The following is a 20549-nucleotide window of genomic DNA, read 5'->3' on the forward strand; positions in this document are numbered from 1 at the left end:
TAAGTTTTCTAATATTTATTTATGAAAATATAATGAATGAAAATTGTTTATTTTTTTAATTATTTTTTTTTAAAGAAAAGAGAAATATTTGTGTTTTTATTATTAACACAAAAATTTCAATTTCATACTATTTCTGTGAGAATAAGCAGCTCATTATTAGAAATAGGTATCAAATTGTGGTAGAGCGGGTCTGAACCGTAAAAACTCTGCGACACTAACCATGGGACCACAACCCGACACTAATTATGCAATCAAATACGACATGACCAAATTATAGAATCAATTTCAGATCTACCTACTTCCATACATTGCCTTACTAGCTAAACTGCTTTATTTTGATTGGAAAATTTTTATGATAAGATGAAATTGTCAATATTTTTTATTTCAGTTAATAAAAATAGAACATTAAATATCCTTTTATATGTAAGAGCATGAAAAATCTGATATTCCTCCCGTGTACTACCATATTCTGATCACTTTGGAGATGCCTTTAAATAAGACACTACGAGGCATGCAAACCAAGCAAGCCCGGAAGACATGTCGAGAATAATTAAACATTAAAATGGTCATTTCAAAAGTAGACCAAAATCATGAACCAGAGTTCACCTGAAAATAATACCAATATATGATAGACAAATGCTTGTATACGGAGCATTAAAATATTGCAAAGCTATGCCCCTTAGGATAGGTGTAACAGTCATAGATAGCATTGTAAGTTTTGAATTAAATATAAGGATGTACAATAAAATCGAATGTAGATTTATATTATCCACTGACACTTCGTGATGGAATTGCATTTTTAATATATTATTACATTAAAACCAATATTTTTAGCTTTTCCACTTTATTTTTATTTGACCAGCGACCGGGTTTCGTCGTTACCGACATGATGATGTCGGTAACTACGAAACCCGGTCGCTGGTCAAATAAAAATAAAGTGGAAAAGCTAAAAATATTGGTTTTAATCTAATAATATATTATAATCGAATGTGTTTATTTAATCAACTCTGATGGCAAGATCTGTAGGTATATGTACAAAGACAAATAGATAATCGTAAAGTTAAGTGAGAAAAAGTATAGTGAAATAAAAAATTTCCGCCTGCCTACATCAAAATATAGATAAAATGAGGTATTAACACATTGTTGCTGGCCGTTTTTTTAATCAACTCCGACCCTAATTATACTCAAATAGTCTGACACCCGACCCTGCGTATACTAATCACAAGTAACTGCGAACCCAATTACGATCTGTACAATGTTTTTTAGCATCTTTACCTACCAAGAGTAAGCAAATAGAATGTTTATAAGTATCTTCCGCTCTTTACCAGCAGTATGTAAAAGAAGCTTTTAAACGTTCCCGCAGAGAATGTGTTAATAAGTAAACCATATTAACTTGTAAAACAACTTTTATTTTTTAAATAAAATACTGTATAGTATAAACCAGTAGTTCTTAACCTGGGTTCGATCGAACCCCAGGGATTCAGTGAGTCGGCCTCCCGGGTTCGGCAGAGGGCAAAACACACACCCGACTTGTACAATATGTATTATGAAAAACGATACAACGTATGACATATTAATTTATCTACATGATCTAGTATATTATTTGAAATGAATATATCAAATATCATGAAAAATGATACGACGTATACTATATTCATTTATCCAATGGATCTAGTATATTATTTGAAAAGAATATATAAATCTAGCAATATTTTTTTCCAATTAAGGGTTTGGTGAACGCGCATATGAAACTGGGGGGGGGGTTCAGTACCTCCAACATGGTTAAGAACCACTGGTATAAACAATGATTTATTGTTGGTTATTCATGTGTTATGTTTCCAGTTTGGTGAGCATGTTAGCATATTGGAATTCTGGACTATTTTCATACTCGCACATATCTAAAGCAATCTCACAGCTTTCTTTCACCACTCGTTTGCTATCATCAAGATATCTGAAACAATGGAAAAGTTAACATGAACATCAGCTACAATAAGTTCGGATAGTTAAAAGAGCAATTCAAAGCTACTATTAGACAAACAGCTAAAGCGATAAAAGAGGTAGCTAGAAAGTTTGTAAATAGATTGTGTGACCAGCATCATCATCCATGATAACACAACTATTAAAAAATATTTTGTACGTTTTATGTTTTTGCCACCCTTGTTCTTTTACATGTGCTGTAGTCCCTCCTCAATAAACTAGCCAAGACTAAAAAAACTAGCAAAGATTAACTTAACTCTTTGGGTTAGTCCCCAAAATAAACATATCCTAACTCCAAATTTAAAAAAATTAATAAAATTCACTAAAAATAAGTAGCAACATTTTTCCATTTGTATTGACTAAAAATTATTAATTTATTGAAATCTTTTATGACATGTAGTACATTTAACGTTATTAGAAACCATATAAGCATTTAAACTGTATTAGAAATGAAGAAAATATTTTCAATTTTTTGCTGCTAAAACTTCACATCACAAATGACAAAAGTCAAATGACAGTTTTTATCAAATATGAAACTTATGGATATTTATGCAAACATTTATGATATATAACAATGAATTTACAATTAAAAAGCTTCATTAGAGTAAATACTCATAATACTTGTTTAAAAGGTTTATAATCATCAATTGAATTTCCAGAATGTCTCCTAAGCGCAGACAATCTGTTAAAGCCTCAACTTTAGAAACTTATGTATAATATAATATGTTGTGTTTTACATAACAAGTGAAAAAAATATTTTATCACATGTTATGTTCAGGAAGTTCAGTTTCAGGATGATAACACAATACATAATAATGAAAATATTTGAACTTTTTAGGATGTAAATGAAAGAAAAAGTTCATTGCAAAACATCCAAAATGCATATTAGGCATTTAAAACATCTTCTTCTGGTTGTACCCTGTAGGGTCTCCCAAAGTTGGCGATTACTGTAACAAAAGCTTTACGATCCCACGCCATCCGGAACAACTCTCCCACTCCTCTTATCCCGGTCCAGTCGTGAATGTTGCGCAGCCACGACATTTGTTTTCTGCTAGCACCTCAGCATCCCTCTACCTTGCCTATTGAAATCAATTGTAGAAGGTAGTATTTCTCACCAGATATGAGATATTGCAAACCTTGATATTCAAGAGTTCTCTGTCTGATCCAGCTCTTCTCAAAACATAAATGTCTAAAATATAAATGCATAAATTTAATCAAACAAAATAAACAACATCATAACCACCTTTGTAGCACATCCATACAGTCAGGAGTTGCAATCGCCCCTAATGCCTCAGCACACTCGTGACGAACCATCTCATTCTCTCCAGAATCTTCCAAATTGGCCACCAAGTACGGTACACTACTCTCGTGCTGCATCTGACCAAGAACAAAGGCTACTTCGTGGCGGAATAGAGCGCTGGATGCCTTCAAACCTGAAAAACAAAAGATGGTGTCCAATTTTAATTGGTGGGCAGAGAGTCTGTTACCTTCGATAATACCCACTGCACATTTGGGTATTATCAACACGTAGAGAGGGTCCAACATACAACTATCAATTTCTCCACATTGGGTTTAAAGATTGCAATTTCATTTGGCTTAAACGATTAAACCATTAAAATCTTTAGAAATACACACAACATTGATGTTGAAAGTGAAACAGAATAACGAGATGAATTTAATGTTAAAAATACTTCTTCGGAAATGATCCGGAAGCAAATTGGGAGAGACAAACCGTAAAAATGTAATTAAATATTATATTCAATATGCCATCCTCGTAAAAGCACAAACGTACAGTTTATTAACTAAATAATTTGTAATTTACTTTTATATCTGTAATTGAAAAATAATAAGAATTTTCAAAATATCAAAAATTCTAAAAAACATGTTTGTTACTAAAATAGGCATTTAAAACATTACTTGATAGATGTCATAATTGTGCAGTGTAGTGTTAAATATTCATTTATCTGATTTAAAACACATTGATTAGGTTGAAATAAATGAATTTTCAGCAATGTTTCAAATCCAAAGAGAAACAAATAACTTTTTAAGGTAGTACACAGATGGCAGTAACATGCAGAATTGAAAATTCAATATCCAGGAAACTTCATACTTATATTTTCTTTATCAAGTTTATTGTTTTTTTTTTTTAATTATTGTTGTTATTATTATTATTAGAGTGTGTTTTTGTATCCCACAGTCAATGGATAATAATAACTGATATCATATGCAAATATTACCTGATACTAAACACATATTGACATTGTGTTTCATTTCTACATTATTCTTGGGTTAAATTTCTTTCCAGCTTAAGTTTTTGATGTCAAGTTGTCAAATTATACTAAAACATTATTGTGAGGCGGTTTTATTGTGAACTCCGACTATGATTAGTACATATCGCTCACTCCTTTCAAGAACGTCATAAATCAAAAATTGTCAATATTCAGTAGTGCATGTTTTCGGAATGACCAGAAAATGTACTATATCCCAGCAAAAGAGGCATATTTTTAACTTAATATTTACCCGCTACAGGGCAGAAAGTGTTTTTTTTTGCATTTTGTAGAAAAGGTTTTGTTTAATTATTTTTTTAAATATACTAAATATTTTTCAAATGGAGAAAAAACCTTCAGGTTTTACCTAAAAAGATCTATTGCACAGTAAAAAGTTCAGTATTTATTTTTAATACATTGTATTATATTTTTAAACATTAAAAACGTTCTCCTGAACAATCAAGTTTTTTTTATTTATGACGTTCTTGAAAGGAGTGAGCGATATACCATTTAAGGTTGCATACTAATCACAAAAAATTGCAAACCCAATATGGATATTTAAAATGTTTGTTGGCGTCTTGGCGCTCTACCAAAAAAAACAAATATAACACTTATAATCGTCTCCCGCTCTCTACCAACAGTATGTAAAAAACGCTTTTAACCGTTTCCAGCAAACAAAGTGTTCAGAGCTAGAAAAACACAACACGTGATAAAATTTATGCATTGATTGGCGCGATTAGCTACAAATGATGAAATCTGGATACCTAATTAAGTAACGACTTGTTGTATAAAAGCCATTATTTGATTCGTGTTTTTAATTTGATCACCCATGTCTATTACCAGACTTTCAAATATTTGAGTGTTGTCATAAGAATTACCTTCAATTATTGTTTCCTATGTTTCAACAGACTGATTAAGATTTAATGTTGATATCGAAATTTAAAAACGACAACATTAACACACGAAGGAAAGGTGATCAGCCGTCCGCTTCAGGTAACCAGTCCAGGGTAATATTGAATAAATATTAGAGTGAAAAAATCACTTATATTTATTTGATCCCCCCCTGGGAATCGAACCCAGGACCTCCAATATGGTAGCCGAGCCTTCTGACAATCACACTATAGACGCGGAAAAGATAAATAGAAAATAATATACATAAAGATTACCTTGACCGAGAGCAACAACAGAATCATGCGTACGCATGTTACGCAAACTGAACATTGCCCGATATCTCTCATACAACGATAAACTTTCATCTAGCAATGTTTTCTGCAAAACTTTGACATCTTGGTTTTCTGAAGGTGGTGCCGGGTCGACGGAAGCATAAGGATTCTCCGACAGAGGCGCTTGATGTTCGGCTGGTTTGGTGAGCCAATTGAGACGCTCCAGAGCTATTTGGCAGGTTTCCGCTACTTCTACTATTGGATCCTTGGCATATAATTCTAAAGGCGCTCTTACTTGTGGGTCACCAATCGCTCCCAGTGCCTCGGCTGAAAAACATTTTGCAATAGAGTATTAAATTATATCTCAAGACCCTTCACTCTGAATTCATAGTAATGCTTGCGATTTTGGTGATTTGTATACCAACATTTGTGTCGGGTTGTGGTCAGGTGGTTAGTGTCTCGGACTCTTTAGTTAGAGTTTCTCGGTTCGAACCCACTCTACCACAATTTGATAACAATTTCTAATAATGAGCCGCTTAGGCTCACAAAAATAGTATAAAATTGAAGTATTTTTGTAAATAATAAAAACACAAATATTTCTCTTTTACAAAAAAAAAACAAGATGCAGAAGTTCGCCTGCAGAGGCCGCAACAGGAAACTACTTATATGACTCTCAATACTTACTTCGTTTTTTTAGTTCTACACTTTTATCATTTTCATTCAATTTGAACAAATCAATTTTCTTTTGTTAAATACTTGTCATAAACACAGTAAATTTTAAGGTGGTTTCTGAGCTATGCCAAATTTCACCTAAAAAAGACAAGTTCTCCATTTGCCATACCTAGGCTTGCCAGACATCCTGGTTTAAACGGGACAGTCCAAGTTTAAAGACAAAATTCTGTGTCCCGGCAGTTTACTTCACATCCCGGTAAAAATTAAATTTTATTATAAACGACAAAAAGTCTAAAAATAATGAGCTGTGAAGGATCATAAAGGATAACTACTTTGTTTGGATAATTACGCTGGGGGAAATCTGGTGTCCCGGTTGAACATTTCAGAAATCAACAGCATCGTAGCCGAAGCTACAGTTGAGCAATTTATTTATTTATTCAAACTTCATGTACAGAAAATAAATAAGTACATTGGCGGGCTTATTGCTAAAAAGCAATATCTTCAAACCAACCAAACCAATTTACAAATATGCACAATATTTTTGCACTTAATGTCAAAATTCATACATACCGGCTTCGTGGCGCACCATAGGCTCTTGTTTCCTATCTTCCAAAACTCTAATTAACACGGGAATTGCAGAAACATCTTGCATTTGGCCCAAACAGTATGCCAGCTCGTGTTTTAAGAGCGCCGACTCATCTTCGAAACACTGATTTATGCATTCGATTGCGGTAGAACCACCGAGATTCTTAAGGGTAAATAAAGCCCTGAATCTTTCTTTAAGGGGTCGGCTGTTGTCATTTAGAACCTTGCCTATGTTCAGCACTTTACTCTCGTCGACATTAACCATTTTGAAAGCACACACTACTATCGGTTTGAAAGGAAGATAAGGTTATAAATAAGAATAAACGTCAAAAACGTGAGAATGACACATGCACACAGTGTGTGAAGTTCGTACGAAAATTCAGGAAACCAATAAAACAAAAAATAAAACTTGTCTATGGATAAAAAGGTCTGTTCGGTTATTTTACCTGTAGTTGTTATTGTTTTTTTTTTAAATTATATAAAATATTTTTACAAACGAGAAATATAAAATTTAACGGCTCTATCTTTTTTTTAATTTACTTTCATTTTTCCATTTTCTTTTATCATTAATTTTATTGATTACGTTCATTTGAAAAATTATGACTGTATAATTTGGAAAAGGGTAATTTTTTAAAGTGTACTGAAATAATGTACATATTTTAATAAGCAAATTGCGCAAACGAAATAATCCATGAAATTATGTATTTTTTTATTATATTCTTATGGATAAGATTTTTTATTTAAAAATTAATTTACGTGCAGTATGTTCAATTTTATATAGCCCCCGAGTGAAAATTTTACTATTCCGATTTGCGGAATCAATACGGAACTAGAACTAATATGTCTACTTCCTATGGTTAACATTCGTGATTCCCAAGTATGTCGAGGGCTTGCGCAGATTTACGTATAAATTAAATTGATTTTGAATAACTTGTCACCTACAGACAAATACACGTTAGGTATTCACTTTATAATCTTTTAATCGAAAATTAAATTGTGTTGGTTCAGTTACACCAATATTTTGAGGTTATTATTTCCATTGTAGCGACTTTACTAAAATAAAAATCATGTTTTGTTCAAATAATTAAATTATATATCTTTATCGACTATAGTTTATTAATATTATCTTGATTAAGCATATTAACTTTATTATTATTATTTATTTAACATTAAATATATCTACAAATTAAAATTAAAATTATCGCAACTGCTACCGTTTCACAAAAAACGTGAAGAAATAATGATTATTTGATACCTTTTATTAAAGATTGTTTTTTCTTACCATACTTGTATTATGAAAAATATGTAAATTAATGTATTAATCTTAGACTTTCCACGGGATACACGTAGAAGCATCCAATGATGATACGTTTATACAGTATAATGTTTCGAGCCGTTAGAAAACAATCGTTTCCTTGAATCTAGCAAGTAAATGGCTTCTATGAAACTGTTTCACTCGGTGTATTTTTAAGCTCTTACGATAAAATTGTTTTGCAAAACTCCATGGGTTTCGACTTTTTATAAAATGGCTGTAAACAATTTGAATCGTTAAGCTTCTTCATTTATTGCACCACAAAAACATTTTATGAAATAGTATTACGCTTAGCATTCCAATATTTTTCAGCGATGATTTTTTTATTGTTATACCTAAACACCTGATAAGGGAAATGTTATGAAGAGATTTATGCCATATCTCTAAATTCTAATTCTCTAAAGTATATTATAAGTAGTGGACGAGTTTTTTTAATGCATGGTGAAAAAAATGTCTAGCTCCATTTGTAAATATCCTTAATATTGACTTACAAAAATATTATTTATTTAAATACGAATTTATTATAAATATCAAGTATTATTTTAATATCAAATTATCATATTACATCATAAGACTCAACTTGCAGCATACTTTGTTTAAGAGTACTATTATCTACTAATAAGCACTACCATATGTATTATGTAAGTAGGTGTTAGATTTGTTGATTGCTGTTTTTATAATATTATTAAATTATTAAAACTCCTTTTGAAAGTGACCTTTAATATGAAATTAGGGCTGCCTAAACTACAAATATGACCCGCAGGCGTCACATAGGACACTTGGCACATTATATCTACCGTACAACATTGCCCTAAAATGAGCTAATTAAAATAACAATCCGAGACCATCATGTTCATTTATATATACAAGCTTGCATTACTGAATGTAATACGCTTTTTTAATAAATAAAAAACATTGGTACTCATTTCTTTAATCCGTTGAATTATCTCAAATTGGATAACCCTAGGCTATGTAATTTTGAATGATATATAATAATGAATAAAAACAGGTGAAGAAAAAAGCAAATATCCATAAAAAGTATGAACCATCATTAGATTATCTTATTTGGTATGGATTTAAAAAAGTGAAGGTCAAAAAACACTTCAATATTAAAACTTGAATAATGCATGGCAAAAAAGCTTGAATTTTTCACGAATATGAAGTACTTACTTACGATGATAAAAAATCATTAAGTGGTAGGTAATTTAAATTAATTATATTTTACGGAAGACACAAAATATTAACTAAGCAATGCTGGATGAAAATATACAAGTTTGATAATGAAATTTATATATCTTTAAAAAATATTTGATGTTAAATATCCAAATGTTGTTTTTTTGTGGCAACTATCCAACGAGAAAATGTTGTTTATCTGCCAATTCTTCCATCAAAAGCACGATAGATTTTTTTGTAATACCTATTCAAGGTCCTATGATATTTATATTGACATATAATTTCACTGTGTAAAAGCTGTCGGTAATGTCTAGAAAAATAATGTATTAAATAACCCAAAAACATATTTTTAAACAGTAATGCTTAAATACTTGTTCATATACCTACTCGTATATGTAGATACCTTTACGGCAGAATCTCTGGTTGAGAAATGAATTCATTCCGTAAACTGTTCGTTATGTGAAATCTTCGTAAAATCGAAACAAAATTTTATTTAAAAAATAATGCTCCGTACCCCCAGAAAATAATTGAAATGAATTTATCTTAAACTAAACCTTAAAATACAAAATCATAACAAAACGATTAAAATAAATATAAAATAATTTTAAAATCACCTTATATTGCAAAAAATGTTATTAGTCGAAAGGAAACTAATCTGCCGCGAAAATCAACCATTTTTATGAACATCAGATGCCTGAAGCAAACGAAGATTCCGTTTTAATAAAAGCCTACCCAATGAGGTTTAGTTTATTCTTAGATTATATAATGGCGGGAATCAAGTCACAGTATTCAGTTTTTCGAAGTGGTATTTTCCGCTAAACTTTTCACTTTACTCCATTTCGCTGTTCAGAAAACTAGAACATCCTGTTTTCCATTTATTCGTATTATTCATTTCAAAATACAACTCTTAGATCTCAGTCCGTAAAGCAGGCGACTCCTCGTTCGTAATCCAAAGATTCGTTCGTTGCCCGAATCTTTGCTCGCAGACAGTTTCCTCCAGACTTTTACCAAATTGTTGGTAACTGTTCAATGTAAATTAGATGATTTTTGAAATAAATACTTTCAAGTTCAAGTATTTGACAAAATCATCAGATTGATAACAATATCGATAAATATACCTAATGATAATAATAAAAGCAACGATAAATCATCTTCCAAGATAACATGAGTCAAAATCAACGTATTCAATAAATTGCATTGATAATAATAAAAAAAAATACCTTACGTCACTCAAATGTAATCTATATTTTTTGTAGGCAAGCAAAAATTACATAAATTATAAATATGAAATCTAGCTTACTAACTAACCATCGCGCCGCTTTCCCGCAGCGATAAGCTTAGAGAATAGAACGCCAAACCACTCTGTCTTTGAAAACAATCCTCGCTTCTTTCACATTCATGCATCTCCTCATACATACCTGCCGATTATACCGACTCCTGACCTGAGCGCTTTCAAGTATTTCAGCTACATATATATATATATATATATATATATATATATATATATATATATATATATATATATATATATATATATATATATATATATATATATATATATATATATATATATATATATATATATATATATATATATATATATATATATTTGTAATAAAATACCTAGGTACCTACCTATACATTTTATTAAGTACTTACAAAAAGTACCTACATAAAACAGTTCTACCACCAGATGCCGCATGCGTCGCTCAGAATAAAACAAAAGACTTCCGATAATATAATTAACTGTCAGAATAAGATAGATAGATAGATAGATAGATATAAAAATTATTATAAAGATAAATTAAGAATAAACTTTAATTACAAAGCAACACATTGTTTATTTTATTATTATACACCCACTTTACATATTATTTACACTTAATTTTCAAAAGGAAAATATTACCACGTTATAAAACGACAATTTTGTTAATTGGAAATGGATTATGAAACATTAGATGTATTAAAACAATTACTACAATATGTTCGGAGTGAGAGAGAAAAATCAGAAGATGATCAAAGAAAACGATTAGAAGATAATCAAAGAAGACGTGGAAATTTAAGAATTAGTGATAAAATTAAAAATAAAAATCATGTGAAAAAAATTTCTACAAAATATAAAATAAAATATACTCCAGAAAAGAAGAATTTCGAAGCAGATTGTATGAGCAGGAATCCAGTAATAGAATCGAAGGAAAATGCAAATGAACAATTAAAAGTTGTAAATTTGGTTAAATTAGAAGATATTTTAAAAGATCAGAATAAAAATGAAGACATACAAATAACACAGAAACAGTGCTTGAAAAATAAAAATAAAAATAAAGTAGAAAAAACTTCTACGAAAGATAAAATAAAATATACTCCAGGAAAGAAGAATTTAGAAGTAGATTATCTAAGCAGGAATCCAGTATTAAAATCGAATGAAAATGCAGATGAACAATTAAAAGTTGTAAATTTGGTTAAATTAGAAGATATTTTAAAAGATCAGAATAAAAATGAAGACATACAAATAACACAGAAACAGTGCTTGAAAAATGAAAATAAAAATAAAGTAGAAAAAACTTCTACGAAAGATGAAATAAAATATACTCCAGGAAAGAAAAATTTAGAAGTAGATTGTCTAAGCCGGAACCCAGTTTTAGAATCGAATAAAAATGCAGATGAACAATTAAAAGTTGTACATTTGGTTATATTAGAAGATACTTTAAGAGATCAGAATAAAAATGAAGGAATTCAAAAGAAAAAAACAAATGGATTGAGAAAAACTGTGTCTACTTTAAAAGGGTCAAGAAGAAAAAAAAATACAAAAAAAAAAAAGAAAAAAAAAAAAGAACGGAAAAAAGAAAAAAAAAAGAAAGAAAAAAAAAACAAGAAAGAAAAAAAAGAAGGAAAAAAGAAAGAAAGAAAGAAAAAAAAACTTTATCATATCACTAAGCTTATACCAGTCCCTTCACTACAAGAAGATGATACGGAGGACGAGTGAAAATTTTACTATGAATTTTCATCCCCAAGGGGGGAGATGTAATAAAATACCTAGGTACCTACCTATACATTTTATTAAGTACTTACAAAAAGTACCTATATAAAACAGTTCTACCACCAGATGCCGCATGCGTCGCTCAGAATAAAACAAAAGACTTCCGATAATATAATTAACTGTCAGAATAAGATAGATAGATAGATAGATAGATATAAAAATTATTATAAAGATAAATTAAGAATAAACTTTAATTACAAAGCAACACATTGTTTATTTTATTATTATACACCCACTTTACATATTATTTACACTTAATTTTCAAAAGGAAAATATTACCACGTTATATATATATATATATATATATATATATATATATATATATATATATATATATATATATATATATATATATATATATATAAATATATATATATATATATATTTATATATATATATATATATATATATATATATATATATATATATATATATATATATATATATATATATATATATATATATATATATATTATATATATATATATATATATATATATATATATATATATATATATATATATATATTATATATATATATATATATATATATATATATATATATATATTATATATATATATATATATATAATATATATATATATATATATATATATATATATATATTATATATATATATATATATATATATATATATATATATATATACATATATATATATATATATATATATATATTTATATATATATATATATATGTATATATGTAAATATATCATATACAACATATGAATTTACGAATTTTCAGTTGTATCACAAGTGCAGTGAAAATTCCTGACACTCAATACGATTGCCATAAAAACAATTAACGAGACGTCATACCAGAATTAATTTGAACCAAGTCACCTATGGAGCAAAGTTTAGTTGAGCATGTTATTCAGAGTTGAGGAATGTAGCAAGGGAACGAGGAATGTTTTCAACGAGGCAAAATCTTTGAGAGCTGATATTGAATAGTTAACATCAAGAGGACAATTTTCACAGACAACTAATTACTATATAACTAATATTTATGTTTTAAACAATGGCTCAACTCCACGTGTGACTTGGTTCAAGCCGACTCCACTTTGTCGAAAAAAGGAGCTAAATGCAATGGACAGTCAGTGTACATTATTATCATTTCTAATTAAGATCATATATCGGTGGACGCCGAGTCGAGAGGACGTCTAGCGGAAAGTATAAGTGAACAGTGACGGTACCTATTCAGAAAAAAAACTTACCGAGAAACTATATATAAGTATGTGAGTATTTATGTGCCAGTCACGAATATGTTATTCTCAATTTTAAATATCTGTGGAATTAATCTTAAATTTTAGTGATTGATTTTATAGCTGACAATGTGATATTTTCATGAAAAATTCGAGTTTGGAAAATATGTAAGTAGGTACTAAAATAATAAGTAGGTAATTGTTAAATGTTACACGTGTGTAAAGTGATCACTTAAACCAGTCTATGACGGTTGTAAACCCCGTAAATGTACAGACTCTTATATTCTTCTTCATCTATGCTGAGATTTCAAAAAATAATAAGTAGGTACGTGCCGTAACGTGTAGTCGAGTGTCACAGGTTCATTTCCCGCCAATTTAAAAACAAGGAATATTTATTTTTAATCAGTTTGGGTGTTAGTGATATTTTTTCACATCTACCTGCAAACAGGTCCCTAAAATATAGGTTTTTGGGGAATACAAAAAAAGTGTTTTAACTTTATAATTGGTATTTTAAACACCACCTGTTGTTTTTTGTCTTACGATCGACGGATTTAAAAGTAGGTACACTATTTTCAAAAAGGATCATTAATTAACTTAGCATTAAAAATATAATTTTGAAATCGAAAACTTAGAAATTTAATACATAATTTAGTTTCACTTAGTGCAAAATATTACAATGCACTAACTCTAATAATAAAATAAATTTAAAAAAATAATAAAAAAACAAAACAGCTTTAATTTTGTTAATTCGATTTTGATCGTATTCAAGTCTAGTTACTTGTATTCATATTTATCTTCTTCAAAATTCTGAGCGGTATGAATGAATAATTTTAAAAGACATTATTAAATAATACTTTTTTAAGAAATGTCTAAATATTTAAAAAAAAAAATAATAATATACAAAATTATTAGCTTTATTTGATGTCAAATAGTTTTATTTACGACTTTAAAAAATAAATAGAAAAATTGCTGACAAACGAACGTATTTAATAAGTTAGGTAACTTAGTTTTTACTAGCTCTTTACGTAATTAATTTACTACTACTTATTTCTTGATGTTATTTTTTTTAAATAACACCAAGAAATGCTTTCAATTCCTGATTTTTTTAATTATAACTTTCCCATTTTTTTATCAATTTACTGCCAAAAAGACAACGAGAGAAAAACAAAAATTCATTCAGGAGTCTACCAAATGATTTTCCATCGATGTAATCAACATTATTCCGTTTTTGATAATTTTGAAGCAGAATCGATGTTTTTTCATACGAGTATACCAGAAGGTATAATAAACAAGTTTGAGTTTTATCATGATTTAATCATCTCGTATGTTTTTCTAGAATGGGATCAATGATAAGTTACCTCTGGTGGGGAGTGCAAGATCCTGATGCTTTGGACCCAAAATCTGGTCTCTCTGTACGAGATATTTATAATGTAAAAGAGTCATGGAAGAAAATCAGTGCTGATAGTGTAACTTCAGGAACAACATTATTTTTGAGGTAAGGTTTTTTTTCAGTATTTAATTTTTTATCCTTACATATCTCTCACTCCTTTCAAGAACGTCATAAATCAAAAATCGACAATTTTTAGTTAGGCATGTATTCGGAATGTCCAAAAAAAGTACTTTATCCCAGCAAAAGAGGCATATTTTTAACTTAATATTTACCCGCTACAGGGCAGAAAGTGTTGTTTTTGCATTTTGAAGAAAAGGTATTGTTTAATTATTTTTTTTAATATACTAAATATTTTTTGAATGGAGAAAAAACCTTCAGGTTTTACCTAAAAAGATCTGTTGCACAGTAAAAAGTTCAATAAGTGGCTTGATATTTATTTTTAATACATTGTGTTTTATTTTTAAACTTTAAAAACGTTCTCCTGAAAAATCAAGTTTTTTCGATTTATGACGTTCTTGAAAGGAGTGAGCGATATGTGCAATGTTTTGATCGATCATATATAAAGACTCGACATTGGCATTACTTTAAGAGAGCTCAACTTTGTTTTTTAAAAGTATAAATGTCTAAACCAGATAAAATTTATTTTAATTTAAATCTCAAAGCAGATTTGTGTTATTTTTATGTGTATTTTGATTTATGATATTAATATAATTGTGTTCATGCCTAACAAACAAATAAATAAATAATCCTTTTTTTTTTTAAATTATATGAAAATCTTGTGGTACACCTTAATTTACTTATTTATTTAAACTTCATGTTCATAAAAGAAATAAGTACATTGGCTAGATTATTGATTTATAAAAACCAATAGTATTGTTATATGATGTGTCCAGACATATTTTTCTGATTTTAAACTGGTTACGTGTGAAGAAAATATAAATAATAAAAAAGGTATAACAGATGTAAAAAAAAATAATAAACACTAGCCTGAAAAGTCTACAAAAACAGATCTTAGCTCGGTATTTTCTTGAAAACTCATATTGTTTTTTAAGAACAAATTAATAAATACATGTCTTTGTTTTATTAAAAAATCTACATTGGCTCAGTAAAAAATTGGAATCATGAACGTAGTGGTATTATTTTATTAAAATTGGTAATATTTCATATTTCAGGTTTTTCCAGAAGGATCCAAAGCAGAAACAATACTTCAGAATGTTCAAGGACGTTCCGATGGAAGATTTGAAAGGCAACATGCAATTCAATGCACATGCCCTTAATGTAGTCATAACTTTGACATCTATAATTGAAAAATTGGATAAACCAGATCTAGCAGCCACAATGTGCAAGAATATTGGGTCCAATCACAGACCACGGAAAATAGGGGAAAACCAATTTAATGTAAATATGTTAATACTTATTCAATAACGTATTATAATATTAACAAGTTTTTTTACAATCGAATGACCGTGGTATATTACATTCGGATGTATTACATGAAATGTAGGATGCCATTACTATTGTATTTTAGCTTTTTCGAAAATGTTATGTGTTATGCGTCATAATTTGTAGATATGTTTGCTATGGTTGGATAATTAAGCGTTCCTTGACCCATACGTATAACAGATGAGCATAACAAATCTATTTTACCATTTTTTATTAGTAAAGAAATGACCAGCAAAGTCTATATTTTATAGGTTTGTCAGCAAGTAGGATAGGGAAGGTAAATATGAAAAATACAACACAATCTCAGACCAATTGAAAACGATTACTTCTTTAATTGATTTTGCAATTGGCGGGAATTGAACCCGTGATGTCAGTTTCACAGAATGTCTAGCCGGCTAGACGACTACGCCATAGTGCCTGTCATGTTAGGTCATCATTTTGCTCCACATGCCTGAATTTTTTGTCTTCATTTTATCATTAATGCTTAACTCTCAGTCAGGCATTCATTTCATAGATTGTGTTTCTACTAGATTCAATTTTCTTTCATCTGATCAATGCTTTGCTTCAATAGACTTGGATTCAGAAAGAGAATCAGTTATGCGAAGGTATAAACACCATGTTCATTATTAACGATACAAATAACAACATTAATCATCAAGAACAAAAGACATCAATTAAATGAACTCATATTTAAGACCATTATAATAACTCTTTGTAAAAGATATCAATGTCTGGAAAAAATATGGAATTTTTTAAAGATACCCTACCATCTATCCTTCGCACTCTATCAAGGTATGATAATATCACCATGATAATGTAAGATAGGAGTTATTTAATCGATATATCAAATTTTCTCCAGTTTTTGTCACAAAGAAAATACTTTATGTATCAAGTAGTTCCCTTTGTGCGGTATTCATTTTGCCCTTACGAAAGTTGATCTTAATAGCATTTCAATATTTTCATTCCTAATCATTTTTGGATATCAGAAAACTTGACTCCATATTGATTTCATCATGATAAAAATGAATGATTTCTGATTTTAATAACTTTATTTCGAACTTTATGAAACTGTGTTAAAAAAATCATCCAAATTTTTGTAAAACGGGTAATAAGGATAGATTCCATTATCACAATGATGTGTTGTAGAGTTCGGGAATTTTTCCGTGAAAAACAACTGTTATGAGTAATAAAAAAATCAGTACAAACAAGAAAAATGTTTTGATTTCAATGAGTAATTACCTATTCTCTAAATAAACTACATATCCAAAAGGCAATTCAACACGTGTACAACAAATTTATTTTTCTTTCAGGATTTTAAAGGTTTGCTGGTTCAGTTCTTTACTGAAGACTTGAAATTTGGGGAATCGCTGATGACATCGTGGGTGAGAGCAACTACCTTCATGTACAACAATATCTTCTCAGAGTTGACATCGATCAAGCAGAACAACTAACTACATGGAGATACATATTTTAAACCAGGGCTTTTTCCCATGTAACACAGTGGAACGGCGCGGCATTGCGGCACCTTTTCTCAAGGATAATTTTTATTTTAAATTTTCAAAATCAATTAGACGAAAGATTGTTTGTGCTTGTAATTACGTAAGCTATAATCTGTATTTATATACTTTGTCAAAATGATAAAATATGGTATTGCGATGAATATTTAAACGATATTTAAATATTTTTTAGTGAGTTCCGGGACAATTTATGTAAAAAAAGCCCTGCTTTGAACAATAACTTTAGTTATGGTGGAATGTATTATTATTATGTAGTAGATACATTTGCATTTGTTTACACTTTACAAAATAAAAATCTACTATGCTTTGTGTTCTTATAAATATCATTATAAAAAATGACTAGCAGACAATTTATTTTTCAATATTTATTTACTAACCGTATTTAACTAACAATATTTTATATCATGACCAGACGACTTATTATATTTGCTTTTAATCTGTTTTTATTGGATTGTGCATCATGCACTTCTAATCAGGCTGCATACAAGATGTCAAGCTGAAGTCGAAGAGTATCATATGCACATGAGGAGCTGAATATATCTTGTGGGGGTCTGCCAACTCGATTTAAAATTTGAAAAAAATAATCATTTTTGGTAGATTTAATTTATACATTTTTTCTAAATATTTCATTATTTTAGCAGTTATAATTGTCGACTATCAAATCAATTGTAATTAGTAAAAGAAAAAATAAATGATGTTTTATTTATTAATAATTAAAATTGCAATACCGAATTTAATACCACTTCAAATACGAGGAGCTGAAGAGGGTTTCGCATAATAGACCGAAATGGCGAAGGACGTGACATTTGTTGCTACAGACCAATCCACAGGATTGATACCAGAGAAGGAAAATAATTCATACAAAGGGTTCTTTATAGGTATTAACTGATTATTTCCTAAGAAACCTATTCCACCTTTCTACATAACTATAAACGCATATATTTTCTTCAATTCTACTTTGAACATTTTAATAGTTTAGTACAGTAAACGTTGAGATAAGTACCGCGTTATCGGAGGGAAAGTTATAGAGGGTAATTTTTTTCAATTTTATTTCAATTGAATGATGACTCATTTTAGTGATTTCCGCTGGTTAAAATGTAAATATACGATTTAAAACATTAACCCCTTATAACGTTCCTCCGATAACGCGGTATCTCAACGTTATAGGGGGGTCTACTGTTTTTTTAAAGCCAGTTAGTATAAAATTTTACAATTTAAAAACAGATTATCAAGACAATTTCTTCTAGCATATTTAGTGTGCTAAATGTCCAGTATTTATTTATTATCTAGTCATTATTCCAACGACGAAAATAATGTATAAATGCATACACAGCGGTACCGCCCAATCTACCAATCCACCAAGATTCTTTAAAGTAATTGGACCCACAATAATTCAATAATGATTTCTGCGATCATTTCGCATTATGGGTATACTTTTTTCTTTAAATTTATTAATAAAAATATACTTTAATAAATAACCCGATCATGAAAAACAAGAGCCATCACCAAACGAAGAAGTCACAATCACAGACTAACTAATTTATAATTTGTATAGTCACAATCAAAGATTATATACTAGGTCACAATGTCGTAAGACGGTTCAAAATGTATAAACATGAAGTTCGTACGAAAACCCAGGATGCCAGCAAGTTTAGAGAACAAAATTGTCTATGGATATAAAACAGTGTTCCATACAAGTTTTAGATAGGCAGCAAACGCGCGTTTTCGAGTAACGTTTTCCACTTTCAGAATTCAGAATGTATGAATCCAATACAAAAATTACGTACCAACACACATCGATTTTCACAGCAAGTCGAAAATGCTGACGGAAAAGTACGTAACGTTGTTGATATTTTTTATCGTTCTTCTGATAATTGTGATTCGAAATTCAATAATCAAATGACGATTTGAATAAATTATTATATTTAAATGATTTATTCTCCCGTAATCGAATGAATATACGTTTGGAAAAATATTATATAAATAAAATCTCTAAACGCCAGCAGAAAACTTGCGTGTGCTAGCTGTCTAAAGAATACAAATATGTATGTTGTACACAATAGTTCCCTACATATACATATATTATAGGTAGGTGCCAATTGCTTAATAAATTGGGCTTTACAAATATTTAAGTGCTTCTTTGAATTCCTATTAGATAAATTTAGGGCGTTTGTGCACTACCCGGAATTTTACCGTCCGGCAGTCCGGTTTTGAAAAATGGAAGCGACTACGACAGTTTAGCGTAATCGAATTTGCGCGCAACGTGTTCACGCACCAATCAAGAGCACCGATCTGAAGAAAAATGGGCAAAAGCACAAGCCAATCCAAGCTAATCATCGTTGTAAAACGCTAAGTGACGTGCAGGACGGTAAAAATCCGTGTAGTGCACAAACGTCCTTACAATTTATTTACAAAATTTTTCATTCAGAATACATGCTAAATTTTAAATTTAATTTTTGATATTCAAATTATACTACATTTATTTTAGTTATTGTTTTGGCATTCACTTTGTGGTAAGACATGATGAAATTGTAAATGAAAACACTTATTTTTTACCACTTGAATTATATTTATTGTATATAGCCTAAATAATTATACGTACTGTATGTGTGGGGGGGGGAGTTAGGGGGAGAGGGGGTGTATCGGGGGGTGGAGTTTGAGAATAAAGGAAAAATGGAAAGCAAAGATGAGGATTTTGAAATTTTAAATTGTGAATTAAATTATTATTAAAATTTAAGATTTTTAGATTTCAAAATTTTCAATGTTAGTCATTATATGGCCTTTGCGT

At 29.5% G+C, this 20549-nt stretch overlaps 2 protein-coding genes across 4 annotated transcripts; one reads left to right on the plus strand and one right to left on the minus strand.

Annotated features, from left to right (window-relative positions):
- Positions 1–985: 985 nt before the first annotated feature.
- On the minus strand, positions 986–7019 carry nero (deoxyhypusine hydroxylase nero). Its single transcript, XM_088277333.1, has 4 exons — positions 6650–7019; positions 5411–5734; positions 3221–3410; positions 986–1951 (listed from the first exon to the last, which is right to left on the minus strand). The coding sequence occupies exons 1-4, from the start codon at positions 6927–6929 to the stop codon at positions 1831–1833; spliced, it is 915 nt and encodes a 304-aa protein (XP_088133459.1). The 5' UTR covers positions 6930–7019; the 3' UTR covers positions 986–1830.
- Positions 7020–13337: 6318 nt separating this feature from the next.
- On the plus strand, positions 13338–18111 carry LOC148312333 (globin-like). 3 transcript variants are annotated; one of them, XM_088277434.1, is made up of 4 exons: positions 13338–13448; positions 14595–14906; positions 15974–16199; positions 17555–18111. In XM_088277434.1, the coding sequence occupies exons 2-4, from the start codon at positions 14749–14751 to the stop codon at positions 17693–17695; spliced, it is 525 nt and encodes a 174-aa protein (XP_088133560.1). In that variant the 5' UTR covers positions 13338–13448; positions 14595–14748; the 3' UTR covers positions 17696–18111. The 3 variants fall into 3 exon arrangements, with proteins under 3 accessions (XP_088133560.1, XP_088133558.1, XP_088133559.1); XM_088277432.1 differs by having other exon boundaries at positions 13338–13444; positions 14748–14906; XM_088277433.1 differs by having other exon boundaries at positions 13338–13440; positions 14748–14906.
- Positions 18112–20549: the final 2438 nt, after the last annotated feature.

This window comes from Brachycentrus maculatus, unplaced genomic scaffold, assembly GCF_059751285.1.
Source record: "Brachycentrus maculatus isolate JH-2025_06_01 unplaced genomic scaffold, ASM5975128v1 h1tg000042l, whole genome shotgun sequence".
Classification (NCBI taxonomy): Eukaryota; Metazoa; Arthropoda; class Insecta; order Trichoptera; family Brachycentridae; genus Brachycentrus; species Brachycentrus maculatus.

Bases quoted from the DNA above. Each gene is read 5' to 3' on its own strand.
- nero (XM_088277333.1), bottom strand. From the start codon at position 6,929: ATGGTTAATGTCGACGAGAGTAAAGTGCTGAACATAGGCAAGGTTCTA. The intron at 3,411-5,410 runs GTAATCTTTATG...TTTGTTTTTCAG, and splicing joins TGTTGTTGCTCTCGGTCAAG to GTTTGAAGGCATCCAGCGCT. The intron at 1,952-3,220 runs GTGGTTATGATG...CCATTGTTTCAG, and splicing joins TGTATGGATGTGCTACAAAG to ATATCTTGATGATAGCAAAC.
- LOC148312333 (XM_088277434.1), top strand. From the start codon at position 14,749: ATGGGATCAATGATAAGTTACCTCTGGTGGGGAGTGCAAGATCCTGAT. The intron at 14,907-15,973 runs GTAAGGTTTTTT...TTCATATTTCAG, and splicing joins GGAACAACATTATTTTTGAG to GTTTTTCCAGAAGGATCCAA. The intron at 16,200-17,554 runs GTAAATATGTTA...TTTTTCTTTCAG, and splicing joins TAGGGGAAAACCAATTTAAT to GATTTTAAAGGTTTGCTGGT.